At 52.6% G+C, this 21,117-nt stretch overlaps 10 protein-coding genes across 10 annotated transcripts; 5 read left to right on the forward strand and 5 right to left on the reverse strand.

Annotated features, from left to right (window-relative positions):
• Positions 1-884: 884 nt before the first annotated feature.
• RHO25_010163 (uncharacterized protein) lies at positions 885-1,519 on the reverse strand (the record flags this gene model as incomplete). Its single annotated transcript, XM_023601679.2, has 2 exons — positions 885-993; positions 1,059-1,519. 2 exons carry the CDS (start codon positions 1,517-1,519, stop codon positions 885-887), a joined length of 570 nt encoding a protein of 189 aa, XP_023454087.1.
• A 584-nt stretch (positions 1,520-2,103) lies between these two features.
• RHO25_010164 (uncharacterized protein) lies at positions 2,104-4,083 on the forward strand (the record flags this gene model as incomplete). Its single annotated transcript, XM_023601680.2, has 3 exons — positions 2,104-2,231; positions 2,285-2,902; positions 2,961-4,083. The coding sequence occupies 3 exons, from the start codon at positions 2,104-2,106 to the stop codon at positions 4,081-4,083; spliced, it is 1,869 nt and encodes a 622-aa protein (XP_023454085.1).
• Positions 4,084-4,785: 702 nt separating this feature from the next.
• Positions 4,786-5,463, forward strand: RHO25_010165 (uncharacterized protein; the record flags this gene model as incomplete). The annotated part of the gene is made up of 1 exon (XM_023601681.2): positions 4,786-5,463. One exon carries the CDS (start codon positions 4,786-4,788, stop codon positions 5,461-5,463), a length of 678 nt encoding a protein of 225 aa, XP_023454084.2.
• A 720-nt stretch (positions 5,464-6,183) lies between these two features.
• On the forward strand, positions 6,184-6,963 carry RHO25_010166 (uncharacterized protein; the record flags this gene model as incomplete). Its single annotated transcript, XM_023601682.2, has 1 exon — positions 6,184-6,963. The coding sequence occupies one exon, from the start codon at positions 6,184-6,186 to the stop codon at positions 6,961-6,963; it is 780 nt and encodes a 259-aa protein (XP_023453956.1).
• Positions 6,964-7,180: 217 nt separating this feature from the next.
• On the reverse strand, positions 7,181-9,934 carry RHO25_010167 (uncharacterized protein; the record flags this gene model as incomplete). Its single annotated transcript, XM_023601683.2, has 2 exons — positions 7,181-9,716; positions 9,768-9,934. 2 exons carry the CDS (start codon positions 9,932-9,934, stop codon positions 7,181-7,183), a joined length of 2,703 nt encoding a protein of 900 aa, XP_023453955.1.
• Positions 9,935-10,771: 837 nt separating this feature from the next.
• RHO25_010168 (uncharacterized protein) lies at positions 10,772-12,151 on the reverse strand (the record flags this gene model as incomplete). Its single annotated transcript, XM_023601684.2, has 1 exon — positions 10,772-12,151. The coding sequence occupies one exon, from the start codon at positions 12,149-12,151 to the stop codon at positions 10,772-10,774; it is 1,380 nt and encodes a 459-aa protein (XP_023453470.1).
• Positions 12,152-12,556: 405 nt separating this feature from the next.
• Positions 12,557-14,675, forward strand: RHO25_010169 (uncharacterized protein; the record flags this gene model as incomplete). The annotated part of the gene is made up of 2 exons (XM_023601685.2): positions 12,557-12,810; positions 12,866-14,675. The coding sequence occupies 2 exons, from the start codon at positions 12,557-12,559 to the stop codon at positions 14,673-14,675; spliced, it is 2,064 nt and encodes a 687-aa protein (XP_023453471.1).
• Positions 14,676-15,490: 815 nt separating this feature from the next.
• Positions 15,491-16,538, reverse strand: RHO25_010170 (uncharacterized protein; the record flags this gene model as incomplete). Its single annotated transcript, XM_023601687.2, has 2 exons — positions 15,491-16,061; positions 16,123-16,538. 2 exons carry the CDS (start codon positions 16,536-16,538, stop codon positions 15,491-15,493), a joined length of 987 nt encoding a protein of 328 aa, XP_023453468.1.
• Positions 16,539-17,109: 571 nt separating this feature from the next.
• RHO25_010171 (uncharacterized protein) lies at positions 17,110-18,996 on the reverse strand (the record flags this gene model as incomplete). The annotated part of the gene is made up of 1 exon (XM_023601688.2): positions 17,110-18,996. One exon carries the CDS (start codon positions 18,994-18,996, stop codon positions 17,110-17,112), a length of 1,887 nt encoding a protein of 628 aa, XP_023453469.1.
• Positions 18,997-19,608: 612 nt separating this feature from the next.
• RHO25_010172 (uncharacterized protein) lies at positions 19,609-21,042 on the forward strand (the record flags this gene model as incomplete). The annotated part of the gene is made up of 2 exons (XM_023601689.1): positions 19,609-20,581; positions 20,648-21,042. The coding sequence occupies 2 exons, from the start codon at positions 19,609-19,611 to the stop codon at positions 21,040-21,042; spliced, it is 1,368 nt and encodes a 455-aa protein (XP_023453475.1).
• Between the last annotated feature and the right edge of the window lie 75 nt (positions 21,043-21,117).

Here is a 21,117-nt window from a genome sequence, read left to right on the forward strand (position 1 = left end):
AGTCAAGTGAGGCTCCATCTGCGCCCGCCAAAACTCAATGCTACCTCGGCTGCAACTTCTTCTCTGGGAAGGTCGCATCCTTACACGAAGCTTAGCTTCCCAGACGTCCACTCGTGGTTGCTGTTCAGACTTCGGGTTCTGCTTCTGCTCAGTCAACATTTGTTCTGTCATGGCGAAACGATGAGATACTCGCGCGGGTAAGTGGCCGGCTGTGGGTCTGCATAGGGCGGCTCTTGCTCGCCAACGAAAGCTGCGGCAAGTTCAGGGCTCTGCTTTACTACAGTATCAGTAATCCTACTAATCTCAGTAGACCGAGCTCGCCTACTCGGACTACGTGTGAATTCTCGCTTGACTGATAGCCTCTAGATTCGATGAGGTGTATCTTCAAGAGGAGTCATATGGACCACACGAGACAGGGACACTGGCGTCAATGAGCATCTTGAAGTCGAGGCTGGGAATGCATCCGGAGCTGCTCAGCCTTCCAAGTTCAATATCATCGAGCTGAGGCAAAGAATGGTTCGGTGGCCGGGACAACAGCAAACCTGGAATCCTTATGAGTGTTCCCTCCGGAGCACGTCAGGTAAGGAGCACAAGTTTCAATTCCAATCGGGATGGCACTCACTATGTGTTACCAAAGCATGCGCACCGACCTAGCTCAGCAAACGGAGGTGAAGAGCTTGACGTCCCTAGACCTGCACCGAGACAGAAGCCTTGCCGTTTTTCTAACAAGGTACACAGCATCAATCGCAAGGCCGGCAGCACAATGGTGTTGATAACATCGAGGAGTGTTGCGCTACAGTTTCGCGCCTGTATTCAAGATCTCAACAATCATATTTCAGATACATGCGGCCGTGGCCAAGATCTTTACCTTAGAGGCCAGATCCTCAATGCCCTGCGGTAATTTCTGGCCCGCCAATTACAAAGCTGCCCAGGAATACGCCCCCGAGAACTGACAAGAAATATCCTACATTCATCGTCATCACTGCGAGCATACTGCTCAAAAGTCAGTCTGGAAGGCCTCTTGCACAGAAGTGGGGACTTCGAAAGCGCGAACTTACAGCAAATAGCTCACGCCGGCGAGAACAGTGTCGAGGAAGGCGCGAGCTGCTGCTTCATTGACTCTCCAAGGCCGTCGAGCAGGTCGAGCATCTGGCTTCGCATCTGTCTTCTTTCGCAAGATTGCCGGATCTTGTTTTCGCATCGCACCGGTCCAAAGGGCATCGAAACGATATCGTACGGCGACCAGACACCGGAACACCACCGCCAGGCCGATCAAGAAAATGCAGGTCCCTGCATACTGGCCTTTGCTCGCCGGTGTCCAGCTGTTCGAATAGAGCGCCGTGGATGTTGATGTGAAGAAGGTCATCATCATGTGGGACATGTCCATTGTCATACTTGAATGCATACTTGACATGTCGGAATGGGAGGCCGGAGAGGTGGACGTGGCCATGCTGTCCATTGAGGTTGCCGTTGGCATTTCCATGCCGCTCATGGACATTTCCATACTTGACATGTCCATGATGGAGTCAATTGTCTTGCAAGCAGTGTGTGCTTTGTTTTTGTCCGTGAAAAATCGATGAAGCCCACCAAAGGTGTCCGGGGAGCTGGTCGAACGACGGTAGTGCCGAGTTAAGATCTTTGCTTCTCGTCAATAAGCTCTTGCGAACGACAGGCATGAGTTCTAGCACAGGGTGGCCATGTGGCTGTCCGATGAAGGTGCAAGTGTCCAATGAGGGCGCGGATCGAGCATAAAACGTGAGCAAACTTGCTCAATTTTGCATCCTTCGGGAACTGGAGCTAACCTCATGCAGTAACATCGAGCATCGCCATGTGCCCACACTTCTGCTACGCCCTGTCCAGGCTGTCTTCCAGATTAACTTCTGCTAATCCAGGCTTTGTGATTGCTTGAGCTGATCGTTGCCCACGCGATGTGGCGCCAACCCTAAGGCCAGACCTTGTGCCGCTCTTCCAGCCTTGAGCAAGTTCGCAAACTCACTGCCTCTTCGGCGCCAGTCTCTTGTCCTCAAAGACAGGTCCACTGGTCCCATCATCTGGCAGGCTGGGCTTTACGCCAACGAACATCTGCCAACGACATCAGTCAACATGGACGAAATGATGCATATGGGCACGCCGTGGCTGGATAAGCCATTGAGCGAGACCTATCGCGCATATGAATGCTCGCTCAACGATACCCAGGCATGCGAGTATCAGCAGGGGTACTGGAGATTTTGGTATCGCTCACAAGTCTTTTTTGAATAAATAGAACGCAGCTGACTACTTCTAGGTACGAGGCGGATCACAGATACGCGCTGCCCACAGTGGCATTTTTCCTCGTCACCATCATCCTCTTCTCTGTGGTCCATCTGATCGATCAATTCGCGTCGCAAGGCATCAAACAATCGAAGCTGGGTCGAAACATCGCCGCCCTTAACCGTTGGTTAAGCTACAAGTCGTATCGAATCAATGCTCTGAATTGGAATTCCGCTCCATTGGGCCTTCTCATTCTTGGTGCTATCGGCTTCATCTACTTTATGTGTATGACTCTCGCACCGAAGCCGTACTACTGGCCAGACACTGCAGAATTTGGAAGCTCGCCTCCGATAGCAACCAGAGCAGGATGGCTCTCCCTTGCGTGCATGCCGTTTGTCTTCGCGACGGCAGGGAAGAGCAACTTCATCACATTGGTGACGGGTGTGAGTCACGAGAAGCTGCAGGTCTTCCATCGATGGATCTCCTATGCTTTTTTCGTGACCGCGCTCGTGCACACGTTTCCGTTCATCATATACAATATCAAGACTGGGACGATGGTGGAGAGCTGGAACACACTCGTATTCTACTGGACAGGCGTTGTCGCTCTTATCGCCCAAGGCTGGCTGACTTTTGCTTCGTTGAGTCCGTTGAGGTGAGCGAATCATTACGGACTGTGTCTACATGATGCCGTTGCTAACACCCGATACTAGGAGCCTGAGCTATGAATGGTTCAAGTTCTCACACTTTGTGGCGGCCCTTGTGTTCATGCTGTTCCTCTTCTTCCATTGCGATCACACACTTTCTTCGTGGGATTACTTCATTGCAACGGGTGTGCTCTTCTCGCTAAGCTGGCTGCACAGACAGACTCGTCTCTATTTCGAGCACGGGTTGGGACATCGGGCAAATATCAGTCTGTCATCAAACGGTTTCATCTGTGTTCGCATTCCGACTACCGCGACATGGAGGATCGGTCAGCACTTCTTTGTCCGTTTCATGGGACTTGGAGTGCATGCATCAACGAATCATCCCTTCACAGCTTGCTCCTTGCCTGTGGTCGGAAGTTCTGATCGGAAACTGACGTCGGAACTGGTGCTCTACATCCGGCCTCGTGGCGGCACTACCGCACGCTTGGCTCATTTCGCTGAGACACATCCTAACAGCTCTATGCGCGTCCTTCTGGACGGACCTTATGGCGGAATGGACATGCAGAAAGTGGTGGCGTGTCCTGAGCAACTTATCATCGCTGGTGGATCTGGGGCTGGTTGGATACTGCCTTTGCTGAGTGCCTTCCTGCTTCGACAGCCACTTCCTGGTTCAGAAGAAGTGGCTGCTACGGCGCCACTTTGTGCTAGGATTGTGCTTGCAACGAGGGATACTGCAACAAGAGAATGGTTCGAGTCTGCCGTTCGCGACGTTCTGGCGGAGCACGGTCTTGAGAAGGCGCCAGATGGTCTGACAATCGAAGTGTACTACACTGGAGCTCAAGAAAGGTCAGCAAGCGTTCCGTCCAACGGCCAATTCCTGCGGCAGTTGGAATCTCCAGAAAAGATTGCCACGCAGAATATTGTAACCTCTGCTTCGGAGTCCGACACTTCGTCGAATTCTGGAAAGCTATCGAACGTGCAAAGCTTGGACAGTCGCCCTGATTTGCCGGCTCTGATCAGATCAGAAAATGCACAAAGAACATCGAGCGGCCAACTTGGCGTGTTCGTTTGTGGACCACTGAGCATGCAGAATGATGTTTCAAACGCTGTTGCTGGGGAACAGCTTGCGGTACTCAGAGGTGGATCAAAAGAAATCTATCTGCACATGGAGCACTTCTCTTGGGCCTAGTTGTAGCTATGTTCTCTGATGAACTCAGTGTAACGAATTTACGAAACTTTCAGACAGAATCGGGCCAGCAGACGCACTTCTGTGACTCATACTTCAATATGTGCACTGCCTCCTTCATTCGATCGAGAGCTCGACTGGGAAACGAGGAATCCTAGCACCATGCCACCTCGAATCCTCCGTACCTTTCGTCATATCACAGATGACACATTAGATCCCGACGAGGTCCAGCGAACATACCTAATCGTCTTTTCCTCATGCATGGCCTGGCGCGATTTGAGAAGAAGGCTTTCTCGTATTGAAATTGTGTTGACAGTGCGATGTAAAGTGGGCGGACAATGAAATCTACTCACGATGGAAGGACACACGACACTCCAGCAAGCCTGCAGGAGTTGATACGTTTAGTACGCCGCAGTGCTGCATAAATGCCGCAGGATTGAGTCTATGGCCCTCGTAGGCGCAAGGAGCTGGGGTTAGCCTCAGATCTGCAAAACAGAGTGTTTCTTGATTGGGCCTCTACACACATTTGACGCTTCTGACGCCATGCCTCCAAACTTTCCAAAGTATGCGTCAGACTAGACTGCAAGTTATCGAACCTACAAAGATGATAGTCGAAGTCTCTCATATAATAGCATAACATCGAGCATTCTTTCGCCTTGTGGATAGATAGCCATTTCGCAGAACAACGAGCAGATGACCACAGCTATGCAGCTTCCCAAACCCCCATCTCCCGCAGAAACCGCGAAAAATCCCGAGCAAACATTTGCCTGGATCGAAGCCCGCATTGCGGAGATCTATGCTACCGGACGCTATGAACAACAGCAACAACTTCAAGAAAAGTCTCTTGTATTAGACCAGGCGGCATACCTTCAAATTTACACCACAGTACATGCCTATTGTAAACCCCACCGCGGAGAGCAACGAGAGCCTGCACTCTATCGCAGTTTACAAGAGGCTATCCGAGCTCACTGTCGAGAAGCTTCTGCATACATCGCAGGGAGGGCTGCTGGCGATCTGGACGACGATGGTGCAGATGCAACTCTCTCGACATATCTTAAGCAATGGAAACAGTTCCTCGAAATTAGCGTCCGTATGAGGAATCTTTTCTCACCACTTGAGAAGAAATGGGTGTGGAGCGCAATCGATTCCGAGCCTCCATTAGAGGGCGTGTATCTTTTCCCGGAGCTCCATCGAAGGTATTGGAGGGCGGAGGTTCTTGGTGTCAATGAGACTTCAAAAGGTTCTTCGAGGGTCTTGAAGGCTGTGAAACGGCAGCAACAGAATGAGGGCCAGAGTCACAAGTTGGCTGACGAGGTGACCGCTGCCTTCGATGACTTGAAGCTCGCATTGGTAGATGGTAATTTTGTGGCAGCAGATCAGTAATGCAGGCTTGTAGCCACCCGTACAGATTGCACAATACCTCTGCAACGCTCACCAGTAGTCCTTGTGCTTCGAAGTATACCTCGGCGGCCTCAGACAGTATAGGCTCTCGTGAATGACGTCCGATTGGGCTGTCGCGGCTGAGGGCGCATGCACTGTACCACCGTGGTACAATAGATACTGTTCTCCGATACACCACGGCCCACTAAGAGTGGCTTGAGAGAAACTTGATTGCAACGCAGCTCTTGAATAAAAGTGGAATGTGAGTGAGGTTGAGACTCGTAAGCTCGGAATAATATGTAGGTGGGGTCATCAGCGCGTTGACGACGCGACGTGATTCACAGGTAGGCACATGTCGATAGGAGATTGTCGTCAGAGTGGAGGGAATTGGCAACGACGGATTTGGCTGGAGGAGCCATTCGCTCACCGAGCGCTGCGCTATGACCACAGACCGATCGGAACGGAACAACTATCTATCCGGACTGCAGCTGGCGGCAACGTCGAACGATTCTTGCCAACACCTTTCTGTCCAACAACATGTTGTCGTTGCAATGTGAACCTGCAATGTCCAAAACGGCAGACGACATCTGGTGCTGATTATCTACACGTTTCCGAGTGACATCTGTTCGACTCCGAACTTTGACTTCATAGTTGTCAGCCTTGCTCCAACCCCACTCCTCAAGAACCAAGATGTAAACAAGCCGCTCTCTGAAGACGCTCAAAATGCCCCTCGAACTCCCCGTCCTCACAGTAGCCAATGCCACCCTCTGGCGCAAATGGCTTCTCAAACAACACCCCACCTCTCCAGGAGTCTGGCTTACCCTGGCCAAGAAAGGCACCACAACCCCCACAACTCTAACCTACCAACAAGCCCTCGAAGAAGCTCTCTGCTTCGGCTTCATCGACGGCCAAGCCCGCAAAAAAGAGGAAGCAACCTTCTCCCAACGCTTCACACCTCGCACCCCCAAAAGTACCTGGTCCCAACGTAACGTAAACCTCATCTCTCGTCTCGAAGAAGAAAATCGCATGCACGCTTCCGGCCGCGAAGCAGTCGAAGCAGCAAAACGTGATGGTCGCTGGGAAGCAGCGTACGCAGGCTCGAAATCCGCGGAAGCACCAGAGGATTTCTTGAATGAAGTGGCGAAAATTCCTAAAGCGCAGAAGACGTGGGAGAGTTTGAACCGCCAGAATCGGTATGTGATTTATATGCGATTGGCGGCGTTGAAGACGGAGAAGGGGAGGGAGAAGAGAATTGCGGCTTTTGTGGAAATGTTGGGAAAGGGGGAGACGCCTGTGCCGCAGAAGAGGGGTTTGGAGGATGTTCAGGTTGAGGATGATATGGGTGGCGAGGAGGAAGCTGGGAAACCTAAGAAGAAGGCGAGGACTGGGAAGGCAAAGAAGAGTGTGGAAAATGATGGTAATGATGATGTTGCTGTTGCACAGCCTGTAGAAATGACGAGGTCGACGAGGTCTGGCAGGAAAGCGCCTGGAAAGTACGAATAATATGTTCAGGCTCTAGACTGAGTTGCTCAGATGGGGTCTACGGTACCCATCTTGCGAAACAGCATGAAAACAAATTGAATGCAGACTAAAGTCTCCTTTGGACTATGACTGTCACCTGTCTGGCAATAGGGCAGGATCAATCGACGCGGCAGGATTTCACAAGCAGAAATTAATCGTTCAATCATATATGCACAGCATAGTCTATAAACAGTCCAATCTACCCTGGTTCTCTCCCGCCATACTGTACATCTGCGCCATCGATATCGCTCCAGCTGCTTCTTACTTCGCGTCCGCGACCAAGTAGTCCCGCTTCGTCTTCCATCCCTTCATTCTCTTCTCTCAGAGCACCAGCTCCACTACCGATGCGATTTTCTTCGCCGGCGTTAAGCACATAGTAGAGATCCTTCTTCGTCAAGAGTCCCGCCAACCTTCCTCGGTCGACAAAGATGATATATCGCAGACCGAGCTTCTGGAACATCTCATTTGTCAGCTGAAGAGTGCTGTTTGATCGAAGAGTGATAGGCGTCTGATCCATCCATGGTCGAAGGTCGAGAGTGATAGTGGGATCCGCGAGAGGCTGGTGCGCGAAGAAGCACTCGGTGCTGGTTGGCAGATTCCTTGCTGAAGACGTAGCTGAGTCGAGCGCGAACTCCAGTTCGGCCCGAGAGATGTAGCCGAGAAGTGTAGCTTCTCTGAGGTCCTGAATGATCGGGAATCCGCGGAATCGGTGGTCTTGGAGCAGATCCTGCAAGCTTTCGATTGTGTGGCCTGTAGCGGTAATGCAGACCAAGTCGTCGAATCGTGTCATGATCTGCGACACAGGCACATCAGGGACAGGAGTGTCGTCCTTGTTGTCCAAAAATGGATAGCCACGGAAGTGGATCCAAGACTCGTAGATACCTCTCTTTCCAAAGGCATCAGCGACCCATTTTGATAACATGACTGCTATCATAATAGGCAGGACGTAAGTTAGGGCTCCGGTGAGCTCGAACATAATGACAACAATCGAGACCGTCATCCTCGTCGTGCCAGCCAGAGCCGCCGCTGCACCTACTACTGCATAGGTTCCCGGAGTGACGCACTTCACGTCTGGCTCACAGCTGGCGAATGCAATAAAGCCGGGATGCTCGCGCTGCCAGACCTCTACTATCAGCCCGATGACGCGTCCATACAGAGCTCCCACGCCCATGGACGGTAGGAGAATGCCAGCTGGTATTTGGAGCCCGAAGGTGATGGTCGCTAGAATGAAACCAATCACTGCGGAAATAAGCAAGATGAAGATGTTTCCAGTATTGGCCACTCCAGACTTGCACAGTCCCAGATAATCGTCCTTGATGTCCTGGCATTCTGCAAACAAATGCTCGACCAGCTCGCTAGATTGTGCTCGCAAGAAGGTGATTGGGAAACTGATCAGGGCTGTAACCAGTGCCACAACCATGACCTCCTGAACTGGCTTTGAAAGAAACGGATTGCTCTTCGACGCTCTCCAAGCGGCAATGCGCATATTCAGTTTGATGAACAGTGCACCGTATAGACCTCCGATGATTCCGATCACGGCAAATGGCAGCAACTCGAAAGTGTGCCACCCACTGTGATACGTAACCTGATAGAGCACCAGCTGTCCCGTCCGAAAAGGATCAAAAGCCTGCAGCGTCACAGCCGCGACCATGGCGCAAACGAAGCTCGCCCACATTGTCTTGTCTGGGAAATAGTAGCTCAGCTGTTCCAGACTGAACAGAACACCTCCAACAGGCGCACCAAAAGCCACGGAAATGCCGCTCGCCGCGGCGGCACTCAATGTCTCCCTCTTTCTCGCCTTGTTGCGGTTGATCGGCTCAAATAGCTTCATGAACAAGTTCGCGCAGCAACACGCAACATGCACAAGCGGCCCTTCTTTTCCCAACCACATTCCCGATGCAACAGCAAGGCCCAGCCCCAAGCTCTTCACCACCAGTGTCCAGGTGCCTAAAAATCGTCTGATCACGAATCCTCCCAGCATGGTTTTGATCTCCGGGATGCCACTCTGTTTCGCATATTGACTGTACCGATTGACCAACAGGCTCGCGGCAGTTGCAAACACCACACTCAGCAGCACGAAAGCCAAGTACTCGATAATGTAGCTGCCGCCTTTGTTTCCCACACCCATCATCGCGCTCCATGTCCTCCAATCGGGACACTTATCATAGCTCTCGATCCCCCAACAACAAAACACCTTATTCAGATAGAACATGCCTCCATTTTCCACGTTCGTACACATGCCTGTTTTCATATCTCCTAGCCAGTCACTCGTGACGTCAATCGCAGCTGCTATTCCACCGACTGCCAGACCTGTGCAGACGAGAATGAGCCATATTTGGGCACTGTCAGCCAGCAGGCGAATCTGGCCGATGAGGCCTGGGTTATTGGCGCTGAGATGCGCGAGGCGCGTGCGTTCTTTGCTGTATTCGTAGATCCAGTCGATGGCAGTCAAATCGTCGTAGCCGACGCGGCGACCGGGTCCTTCGACATACCAGTCGAGCGTGCTCATGTCTTTGGGATCATGATGGAGGTGAGCGCCTGCGTCGGCGCTCTGGTTGAGGTACGATAGGATCGTGTTCGGCGTGGGATTCGCGGAGCGGCCATTGCGGTGCGGAGGAGAGGACGAAGAGGAGGAGGGAGTTTGTGCGTTGTTGGACTTGAACGGCGAGCTGGAGAGGAAACGTGATGCGAAAGAAGGCTTCGAGGTGGGCTTCGGAGGGCGCTTGAAGGAGATGCTGCGCGTCGTGTTAGTTGTGTGTCGTGCGTGGAAGGTCTGAGCAATGTACCCGCTGTCTAGGCCGCCATTGCGCTCGTGCAGTGGGTCGTCGGCGAGAAGTTCATCGTCGGCGATGTCGAACCCATCTTCCGAATCGTCGTGATCGATGGGTGACGTGCGGCTGGATGAAGCTACGGCGGGATTCTCACCATGTCGATGCGGCGACGAGCTGGACATGAGGCGCTGGCGAGGAGAACGTTTACAGCATGCACATGGTTGAGGTTATGGGAGGTCGAGTACGAGTGAAGCAGCCACAGCCACAGGGTCACACAAGCTTCGAGCTTTCGGCGCCGGCGACCGAAACAACATGAGAAGCACAGGGGAACAAAGAGAAAAACGCATTTGACTGTGCATAAACATGCATTGCGCAAACGAGTGCGTGGCTATATTTGCGATAACGCTATTCTCGCGTCGATACTCTGGTGAACGTGTTGTTCTGTGCTACGAATGACAATGCTTCTAAAATGGAGGCACCCCGAAACATGCAGCCACGTCCGGTGCTGTGATCAAAGAGTGAGTTTATCACGCTCCCGGTACACGACAGTGTTCTGCCATCTCTTCAGCGCAGCGGTAGCAGGGCGGGTGACGAGGTCCGCCGATATACCAGAAACACATGGCCTCGGCATCAATGCAAGGTTGGCACTTGTCCTCTTCTCGTGAGAGGCGGGCCTGCTGTTCCGGGGTGAGGTCGTCCCAGAACCTCATACGACTTGTACCATTTTCTTCGTCGTCCTCCGTATCATCACTTACGTGACCATTTGTGTAACCATTTGTATATCCGTTCGTGATGCCATCGGGTTGCGAGGCGTCCGGCTGTGGGTTTGGGCCTCGAACTGGGGTAGGTTCGAGATCAGATGGGTCTGCAGAGTTTTTGCAGTCGTCCGAAAACTGATAAGGTGTGTAAACTCCGCCCCAGCCATCGGTGCGTGGGCTTCTTGCGGCCGACTTCGAAAGTGATGGTGTGCAAGGTGGGAAAAGTGTTCCTTTAGGGAAAAACTTCTTCCTCAAACGCTCCTAGACGTTCTCGAACTCCAACTCATCATCATCGTCCGCATCACTAGCAGCTGGAGTGTCCTGTGCTGGGGTCTTGGCTCCGTTTGGAAGAGCAGAGCTGCTTGAAGCCGCCCATACTTTCACGCGCTTTGAATCACGTTCGTCTTCAGTAGCATTACTGCTGTCCACGTTCGCTGGTGTGTTCGCGCCATTTGTGCTGGTAGCGCCATTGTTGTTATCGTTAGCTGCAGGCGTGCCGGCGACACCCTCGACGTCCTCGAACTCGTCTTCTTCCTCGTCGTCATCATCATCCTCCTCGTCTTCCTCGGCTTTCCGGAGTTGGGCCTCTTTCTGTTGCAGTGCTTCAAGTTCCTTCCAGATTGCGTCCATGTCATTGCTATCGCCCTTAACGACCTTCTTGTCATCTTCATCGTCCTTCGGCAGACCACCAGTATGTGCCTCGCGTTCCAGACGTTGCTTTTCTTCTTTGGCGCCGACAGCTGTGATGTCCCCGGAGATCGTAGACTTTGAAATCCATTCCGGTAGGGCGTTCTGTCTTGCCTCTCTCTCCTTCCTAGCTCGTGCCTCTGCTGCGGCATTCTCGCGCTTAACGTCCTCATCATCCTTGAGCTCGACCGCGATCTTCTCAGGCTTGATTTCAAGGCCCTTGGTGCTTTGCAGGTTACGATTTGGCACGTCCACAATCTCAGTACGCGTACCAGGATGAGCGTCAGTCTTCTCGATTGGCATCTGCTTGCTCAACGCAGTTTCGAAGTCATTCTCCGGTACGGCAGCAGCGTCGATTTTCTGCATGAGCTCAACTAATTTGGCAAACTGTTGGTTCATCCGCTTCATGCTCTCATTTTCGTTGGCGCGCTCCTCTTCGTCCACGGGGTCGAGTGCTGCACCGCACTTGGCACAAAGGAAAGAGCCGGTGCTTGGGTCAAGATTGTCCATAGCTTCGAGTTCAGTATACGATCTCCCGCATCCCTTTGTTAAGCATCGAAGATCTTTCTTCTCGGTAGTCGACGCGCCTTGTGACTCGATGTGCTTGCTTAATTTGTGCAGTCTGAACTTGATGCTGTCTATTGCGCGGTGGTAGTTGATGTAGTACCAGTCACGGTTCGTCAATCGCTCCTTCCCTTGCTGTGGTGCGCCACCATAGTAGCCGCCCGTACCGTCAGTACGGCGCTCTGCTCGAGACTGCACAGCGATGAGGCCGTCTTCCCTCAGTCGGCCACAGACCTTACGCAGTGGCTTCACCTGGGTACCAAGGACGTGGGCCAAATCGGTGTCCTGCAACGTCGAGTGCTTCATAAGCGCATCAACAACCAGGATATGGTCGGTGGTATAGAAAGCACGCGACACAGTGCGAATCAGCTCCGTAGCAAGGTCGGCCATGGTGATGGGAATCGACGAGGAGCGGTGGTAGTGTTGGCAGTATCTCTGTTTCTGTTGGATGGGTGCGTGGTGGACGGATGCTCTGAAGGCGATGTTTGGTTGTGCAGAAAACGAAAGAGCGGCGGGGTCGGTTTTGTCAACACGGCGCAGTGAAGCGGTGCTGATGCAGGAACGAAGAGAGCGCGAGTGACTGCTTCCAGCGACATTCCAGAATCACAGCCCGGCAGCTGCAGGCAGAGTTCGGCAAGATCGATCCGGACCCACACTTGCATGGCCCGCGGAACCGGCCGACTGGGGTATGAAGCTTAGCTCAGCCGTCGATTTTCACATGACTGCACCGCAACTGCACCACTTTGGAACATCCCTTCATTTGCGGACACTATTCATGTCCAGCGTCCGACAACCATGGAGCACTCTGCAGCCATTCTCGAGGATGCTGGCAAGACAGTCGACAATGCCGCGGGCAACACTTCCAAGGATGACCGCAAGCCTAGTGAGAGCTCCAGCGAGCATCGCGAGAACAAGAGATCAGACAACAGACGCGAGGACAGGAAGCGCAAGGGCAATTGGAACGACAGCAGCGTCAGACATGGAAAGAAGGGCAAGTTTGATGACAGTCGCCGAAATAAGAAAGGAGATATGGGACGGACAGATTATTTGTGCGTATCGCAAGTCTGGCAGAGAGCGGAGCAAGTCGAACTGACATCTGACAAGTGCGTCCAACCCAGACAAGCGACAGAAAAACGAAGATGCCCAGAAGAAGCGACAGCGCGAAGGTATCAAAGGCCAAGGCATTGAATTTTCCAAAGAAGAGATCGAGGCAGAGAAAGCCGAGGGCAGGAAGCCCAAGCGAAAAGTCGCTGTATTAATCGGCTACTCAGGAACAGGCTACAAGGGCATGCAAATCTCAGGCACTGAGCGCACCATTGAAGGCGACCTCTTCCAGGCCTTCATCAGAGCTGGCGCAATTAGCAAAGCGAATGCTGAGGATCCCAAGAAAAGTGGGCTTGTCCGATGCGCACGAACAGACAAAGGCGTGCATGCGGCTGGAAACATGGTCAGTTTGAAGTTGATCGTGGAAGACAACGACATTGTTCAGAAGATCAACGCGGAGCTGAGTCCTCAAATTCGAGTATGGGGCATTGAGCGAACCATTGGAAGCTTCTCATGTTACCAAGCATGCGATAGCAGATGGTACGAGTATCTGATGCCATCATATGCGTTCTTGCCCCCGCACACGAGTAGCTGGCTAGCGAAGCAGCTGGAGTCAGCAGCAGACGAAGTCGGAGATCGCGAGGCATACGAGGCGCGGCAAGAAGAGGTCAAAGGGTTCTGGGAGAAAATCGACGAGGAAGACATAAAACCGATTCTGGAGACTATCGACGAGGACATCAGGTGGGATGTGATCAAAGCGCTCCAAGGCGAAGAAGAAGCAAACGCGAAAAGTGCAGAAGCAGGAGCAGAAGCGGAGCCTATTGTCAAAGCTGGGAGTACAATTAATACTGCTTCCGAAGTGGCGAAAGAGAAGACCGAAGACGCCGCGATCATCATCAATGAGGCGGCGGTCAGACCCGAGTCAGCGACTGCGGCGACAGAAAGCACCTCCGAAACCCACCCTGAAAGTTCCTCTTCTGTGCCTGCGGAGATGAAGCAGGATGGAATCACGACAGACGAAGCCGAAGTTATCGCCGCGGCAGACGATGCAGCAACGATCAAGGCAGACCCTACACGACCGGCCGACCCTGCTCCGGAAATTCCCGTGCCATCAGAACCCACGGATGCAGAGATGGAGCGACTGCTTCGCCTACGAGCTGCAACTAAGACTCTGCGCACTGCATACGTTGCTGCCAAGCGCAAGTATCGCATCCCCGCAAAGCGAATCGAGCGCATCCAGAACGCACTCAACAAATACGTTGGGACCAAGAATTACCACAACTACACGATTCAAAAGACGTTCAAGGACCCCAGCGTGAAACGCCACATCAAGTCCTTCAAAGTCAACCCCAAACCCATCCTGATCGGCGAAGGTCCCGAAGAAGAAAAGACCGAATGGCTCAGTCTCAAGGTCCACGGTCAAAGCTTCATGATGCACCAAATCCGCAAAATGGTCGGCATGGTCACGCTCCTTGTCCGCGCAGGCGCGGACCTCAAAACGATGGACGCATCTTTCACCGCAGCTCGATTCTCCATACCCAAAGTCCCTGGTCTCGGCCTCTTGCTTGAACGTCCTGTTTTTGATACGTACAACAATCTCCAAGCGTCGAAGCACGGACGCGAGAATCTCGATTTCAACAAATATGAGAAGGAGCTCGAGGCGTTCAAGGAGAGGGAGATTTATCAACGGATCTTCAGAGAGGAAGAAGAGAAGAATGAGTTTAGTCGGTTCTTCAACCATGTGGATAATTTCAAGGAGGCTCACTTCTTGTTTGTGACGAGCAAAGGCGTCGATGCAATCAAGGGCATCGAGAGGAAAGCACCGAAGGATGCTGAGAGCGATACCGAGAGAGGTGGGGCGGACAATTGATAGATGAAAGCCTCAACTCTACGAGTCGTAGTCTAATGCGAAAGCGAGACGATTCTGATGTGCATTCCTTGGGCTTACTTTGAACGTTCCATTCTTCCATGTGTTGCGGCTGTGTCTCTCGCCCCATTCCCATTGATGTGACCCGATGCATTCGATCTCAGCAGCTTTGGAATCAGTAGCTTTGCTCCCCACTATCGCTCCGCCGATGCTCCTTTGACAAGACCCAGTGAGAGACGGATCAGTCAGACTTCAGTCGTGCAAAGCATTGAAGCGTTCCGTGGATCGCCTGCGGAGACATTGACACAGCTCTCAGCGTGCGAAAAGCTTACCGGTACCGTGCGGACGGACGAAGCTATGGAGCTCAGCAACTGGAAACTTCAGCAAATTTTGTGTCTGGCGGGGAGAGCACGACAGCACCACAAAAAGTTTCCCTTCTGTGGCAAAGTAGTGAGATGGAGAGATGGAGAGGAGGTTAATGATACCAAAATTGAAAGGCACTGCATTGAGTGGTGAACTACATTGACCCTCTATCTCTCGTTGTCTTTTGTGTTTTCCGCCTTCTACTTGTGTGATTTTCTGTTGATTATTGTTCTTGTTTCTTGCTGTTGGAAGGCTCCAAAAACTACCTCGCCCATCGACTCCCCTTGCAAACTATACATTATTTAACTTTTGCCTTTGCAAATTGGGTCGCATACATTTTCTCCCCGCTTGATGCCTTGAATATCAGTCCGACCATCTTAGGAGCGCATGAGACTCTCCTAATGACCATCCTGCCCTAGTGTTTGCTGACATCGTTCTCGGCCTCAATGGAGGATTTAGTTCGTCTTCGCGGGAGGAATAGTGACAGTAGGGTGGGCAGTCTGCTTAGCCAAGAACTCCGAAAGACCCATGGTAGTAGTGACAGTAGTCCAGTGGATTTCCTCATTCTTCGTAACAGGAACCGTCAGCGTGATGACCCTAACAGACTCATGCTGCTGCACTACATGGATAGTAGTGCGTGCGTTTGCTGGACCAATAGTAGTCACAGGTTTTGGTTGAGGATGCTGCTCAATAGTAAGAACGGTTCCGGGCTGAGCTTGAGGAGTAGGAGCAGCAGCGACTGGGACGGCGACAGTGACGAGAGATTGCGAAGGTGCAGCTCCAGACAGCCAGAGAATGCCATTGGAGCTTTGGACAGCGGCGGGTTGTTGAAGAGTGAGAGTTTGGGCTTGTGGTCCTTGAACGATTGTTGTGACCACGTCGATGTTGTCGCTGTCCTCGTCGAATACGATTGCTTCGCCGTCTTGCGCGCCGTCCCTAGTCTTCCAGCACTTGAGCATGGCGGAGCGAGCTTTGATGGGCTTGATCTTGCCACATTGACTGCTGTGGTTCCACAAGTCCTCCGTTCTGTGATTGATTGATCAGCGTGCACTCACTAACACGCCACAGCAGATAAAGGTGTTCTTACGGGACCTCGTTCTTTTTGCATTTCTCATCACTGTAGAGATATACGCGACAGTTCTCCGTGGTTCCGATTCTGTTCTTGCGGTTGTGCTCAATGCTTGATCTGGCAGCAGTAACAGTCCTCCCGTGTTTGTGCAATTCGTAACATACGCCTCTCTTGAGAGTATGTTTGTCGCCAACGTCCGTGTCCCTTACGCAGTCGGTGCTAGAGAAGCGTTCGAGGTTGACATGGTGGTGCATGTGTGGAACCACATGAGGGTCTGCAGGCGGGGCAGCGGCGGCTGCCAGTCCTGCGAGAGCGATGATCGAGAACTTCATGGTGAGCGAACAGGCCGCTGGAAGGAATGGCTGAGATGTTGCGATGAGGAGGAACAGATGAGGATGGAAAGGACAGCTCCCTTGTTTAAGAGGAGCTCGCATCCGTCAGACTCGCAAGGACGATGCACGGTAGAGATGACATATTCTACTTACCGTCTTGGCGATATGAAGTGCACAGTCGTTTGATTCATGAAGTGATTACGCGCTTGTGTGATTGGGCCAGCACCATTTGTGACTTTGGCACATCAGCCACGCTATTGAAAGCGGGCAAGCTCACGAGCGCCGTTCGATAAGAGAGCTATGTGCATCTGGAAGAGCCTCTCGGGTCCGCAAGAGCTTCGATCGAGCAGTTTCCAGCGAGTAGTCAGCGTCACAGAAAATTAAGCAGGCAAAATGCTGAATTAAGTGATGCTTGTGAGAGTACGCGTACAAGCGGTTCCAAGCGGAGCGCAGAGCATAGACCATGCGAAGGCTTCGAAGAAGAACCCGCGTGTCACCAGGTGGGAGACAAGAAAGCCAGACAAACTCAGTGTCCGCTTTCTGGCTGTCACAAATCCTCATCGTCTAAACAATGCTCGTCAGACCGTGATTGAGGCACAGTCCTTTTGAGATTTGGCGCAAGATCAGCCACTGCACGCGTATTGATCTCGACACTGGTACTGTTGCCATCCCATTAACGCTTCGGATACCAAGGATCTGGACTAGGCTGTTGTGCCATGGTGATATTACCCCATGCTTGCAGCGGAGGAGACCCCTGTGATGGCCACTGCTGCAAAGACGGATCCTGCGACCAGCTTGCTAACGGTGTGTGCTGTGGAGAGACTTCGTTGTCCCAAGAAGGTTGCGATTGTTGCTGCATTGGAGCGATGGGGACCGGAGCCTGCTGCGACGGCTGTGCAGACTGTACATGCTGGGAAGCGCCTTGTGTGACATCTGTCTCTGTCTGTTTACCCCCACTGCTTTGACCTGGACCTTGTGCAGGCTGCAACGAAGGCAGGGCGAGTCCTGCAGGTCGTTGATGCGCAGGGCCATTACCGACTCCTTGCTGCTGTGAAGCACCTGTCGCGTTTGGCACATGTGTAGTAGGCCCTTCGTAGTGGCACTCTGTCTTATTCAGCTTGACACAGAGACCGCACATTGGCCTGGCTTCGTCGCAGCGTCTCTTGGCTATCCTGCAGCTGGTACAAGCAAGTACGGCCTGTGGCTTCGATTGGAGTTGCTCATTCATTGGTGCTTGATAGCTTTGTTGTAATGAACGAGACTTGGGTGTGTTTTTCACTTTCATGACTGTATAAAGGCCGGGACCAGAGTGCTGCGAACCCCCTGCCATGGGTGGCCTAGAATTGCTTGGCTGTATTGGAGTTTGAGGTTGTGCTGGCGTGCTTTTGGTCTGTGGTTGGTAGGGCAATGGAAAAGGCTGCCCACCCGGTGGGCGATTTATTGAAGGAGGTGGTTTCTGCCATGATGGCAGCTCATACGCAACTGCGGCAGCGCCTTGGAGGAAGTTGTTATAGCTATTACCGGGTGGGGCAGGAGCAACGCGCGCAGTTTCGCTCCTCCTCAGTAGATCGGCCAGAGACAGAGACTGATCTGCGGCATAGCTTGCAGGTCTGGGTCTCGCGAACTCCTCGCGCTTGCGTTTCAAAGGCCTTCCCATGTTTGAGGTCGTCGGAGCAGGTCGAGATACAGTCGGCGATGAGTCTACCATGGCAAGCGCAGAACTGGCTGTCTCCGCCTGAAGCATTGCGGACAAGCCTCCATCATCCTGCTCGCCTCGCGGTGCGTATGGTGGCGCGCTATTCGGCGCTCGCGTCCAGTCGCCAGGCACTCTCGGTGGTCGTCCTGGCGTTCGCGGTGCAGCCTTCCTCGCGGCGACGGTCTCGTGAATGGCATTGTGCCTGTAGAAGACTTCGCAACTCTGCTTGGAGGTGCTGAACTTGACGCTCACGCTGCCTTTGCAGTCGTACGTTGGTTTGCGGGGGCCTCGCTCGTTGCCCGTGGGGTCTTTGAGGTGTTTGAGGACGCGTGTGTATCCATTGGCGTGTCTATCCTTATTTTGCATGCTATCCTGACATATAAAGGAGAAGCGCGCGCCTTCATCATTCTGCGCATTCCATGCATTGTTGAAGCTGTACCGAAAGCCGTCCAACGCCTCGATGGCGGCCATGATTCCACGCGATGCTGCCCTCTGCACTATCTTTTTCGCCTCCGGATCCATCACGTTGATGATGGCGCTGCACGGCGCGCGCGGGTGCTTCTGATCGGGCTCGCCCTGGGTTTCGTACAGGCCATTCTTGAACTCATCGGGCAGGTCGTGGTCGCCGCCGTCGGCATACGGTCCGATGCCTGGACGCACGAGAGGAACCACGGCATCGAGACTCAGGCTCAGCTCAAGCGCGGTGCTGGCGGACTGCGTGTGCAGTCGTGCCGTCTCGAACTCCTGCTGCAACGCATTCGTGAGCTCGTCCAGCGAATTGTAAGGGCCATGGATTAGTGCCTGTCGATGCGATCCTCCGAATGTCGCGTTGCCGGCACGCGACCCGAATGACACTCGTGCCATGTTCGCCGCGTTCTCCGTCCGGCAGCAATTATATGGGTTGTGTGTTGTCGGAGGCACGCGTCGTTTGTCGATTACAGAAGAGACCCCCTTGGTCGTTGCTTAGCGCCGGATCCAGGCCCGCTCCATCCTGGCACTTCCCTCTTCACGCATCACAACGTCCGATCTTGCAACACCCATCAAGTTGCATCGTCCCTCCGTCGAGACACACCAGCTTGCACACTGACCCGAGTTGAATCGGATTACAAAGGCGGAGAGATGACCAACTGGTGTCTGACTGCAGTCTTCCTACCATTCATCCTCCGTGTCCAAGGCCGATACTCGGTAGGTGGCAGAGCACCGAGGGACGAGGGCGAGAGGGGAGCGAGGAAGAGTTGCTCCATTCTTTTGCCATCGCTGGACTTCACTGTGCTGCTGATCCTGCTATTTCCACTGTAGCATACCCTCCAGGTAACAACGGCAGGTCATGCTAACGCTCATTGGCCAATTCCTGCAAAGTGGAGACATTGGCTGCCTGCGGCTGAGATGAAGGGCATACTGGATGCTGAAGCTACTTAAGACCTCGCTTTGGCATTCTCGAATTGCCTGTTCCTTGGTACTCCTCATATCGCCACAATGTCTCTCTTACTCGACCTTCCTGCAGAACTATTGCTCCGCGTTACAGAGTACTCAACTTTCGATTCGTACAAATCCCTCAGCTTGACCAATTCGCGCTTGCACAAGTTTCTGGAACCAGTGTTGTTCGCTTGTCTCAAGGTCATCAACCGTAAAGAGGACGAAGACGTTCTCAAAGCCGTGATCGAGAAGTATGGGCGACATGTCGCGAAGCTAAATTTCGATCTTCACCTACTCCCCGACATGGATGACGGAAATTCATTGAACGAAAGTGAAGGCTCTCTAGGAAATCAAGACAACAGTTCTCAGCTGAATTGCCTGACGCTTCTCGCGAAAGAGGTACTTGGTGGCCAGCTATGCCACAACGTGTCTGATATCAAGTTCACTGTCATAGCGGCAGACAACTTCGACGGCACCTATTGGGACGAAGGAGGGACGATTTACATGCACGCAGAACCCGAGATGGCAGATGATGTCTTCGAGGAGGAGCAAAATGCTTCCTGGCGCGGCACCATGAATGAAGCATATCAGGCACTCGCCACAAGGGAGGGCGTGAAAACACTCAGACTTTGCGAGGTTGTTCCAAGAGAATGCTCGACTTTTTACACACAGACATGGCGAGCCTTCCTTCACAATATCAAGGACTTCAACATCAAGCTCTGGGGAGGCGACAACGGCGCTGGGTGGCATTCTAATACTCAACCAGGCTACGATGACTTCATTCTGAAAATGGATCAGTTCTTCTTCGGACACCTCGATTCTGCTGAACGTGTAACATTCATCGCAGACGACCAGAATCCCATTGGTATGGAGCCGAACTTCCATCACTCTCCGACACCTATCCGGCATGACGCTATGCCGAAGCTCAAACATCTCGTCATGGAAAACTTCTTCATCGATCCCGCGCTTGCAAATCTGATCAAGAGCCATAGCCAGCAGCTCGAGTCGCTCACACTGAAAAATTGCTTTGGAAGTAAGTTGGTTTGCAAAAATCATGTCTATCAGTATCATGACTCTCACTAACAAACCTCTCCTCCAGGCCCTGACATCTCCACCGCCCACCCCTACACCTGGGCAGAATTCCTCAGAACGATCCAAGACACCAAACCCATCCTCCAATCCCTCACCATCACCAATGTCCGTGCTCCCCTAACCAGAGAAGAAGAGTTCTGGCGCGCATACGCCGAAGACGAAGCGGCACCATTTCAGCCTCGCGAAGAAGAAGCTACAGAAATTCTACGCATTCGCGAGAGATTGCGTAATGATCCGAAATTGCGAGTGTGGCCTTATGTCTATCTCGATGATAAGTATGGAATGGTTTTTCACGATGAGGATGAAAATGTGACGGCTTTTGAGGCGGGGGCAGATCAGAGGGAGTATGAGGTTTTGATGAGGGTTGTAAATGCGAATCGGAAAACACGTGAGAGGGTGTGATATGAAGATATTAATAAAGAGAGGCTCCGATCGAATTTTGTTTTGCGATGGAGTTTATTAGGATTTGGACAAGAG

The sequence above is a fragment of the Cercospora beticola genome, chromosome 6 (genome assembly GCF_033473495.1).
Source record: "Cercospora beticola chromosome 6, complete sequence".
Taxonomy (NCBI): domain Eukaryota; kingdom Fungi; phylum Ascomycota; class Dothideomycetes; order Mycosphaerellales; family Mycosphaerellaceae; genus Cercospora; species Cercospora beticola.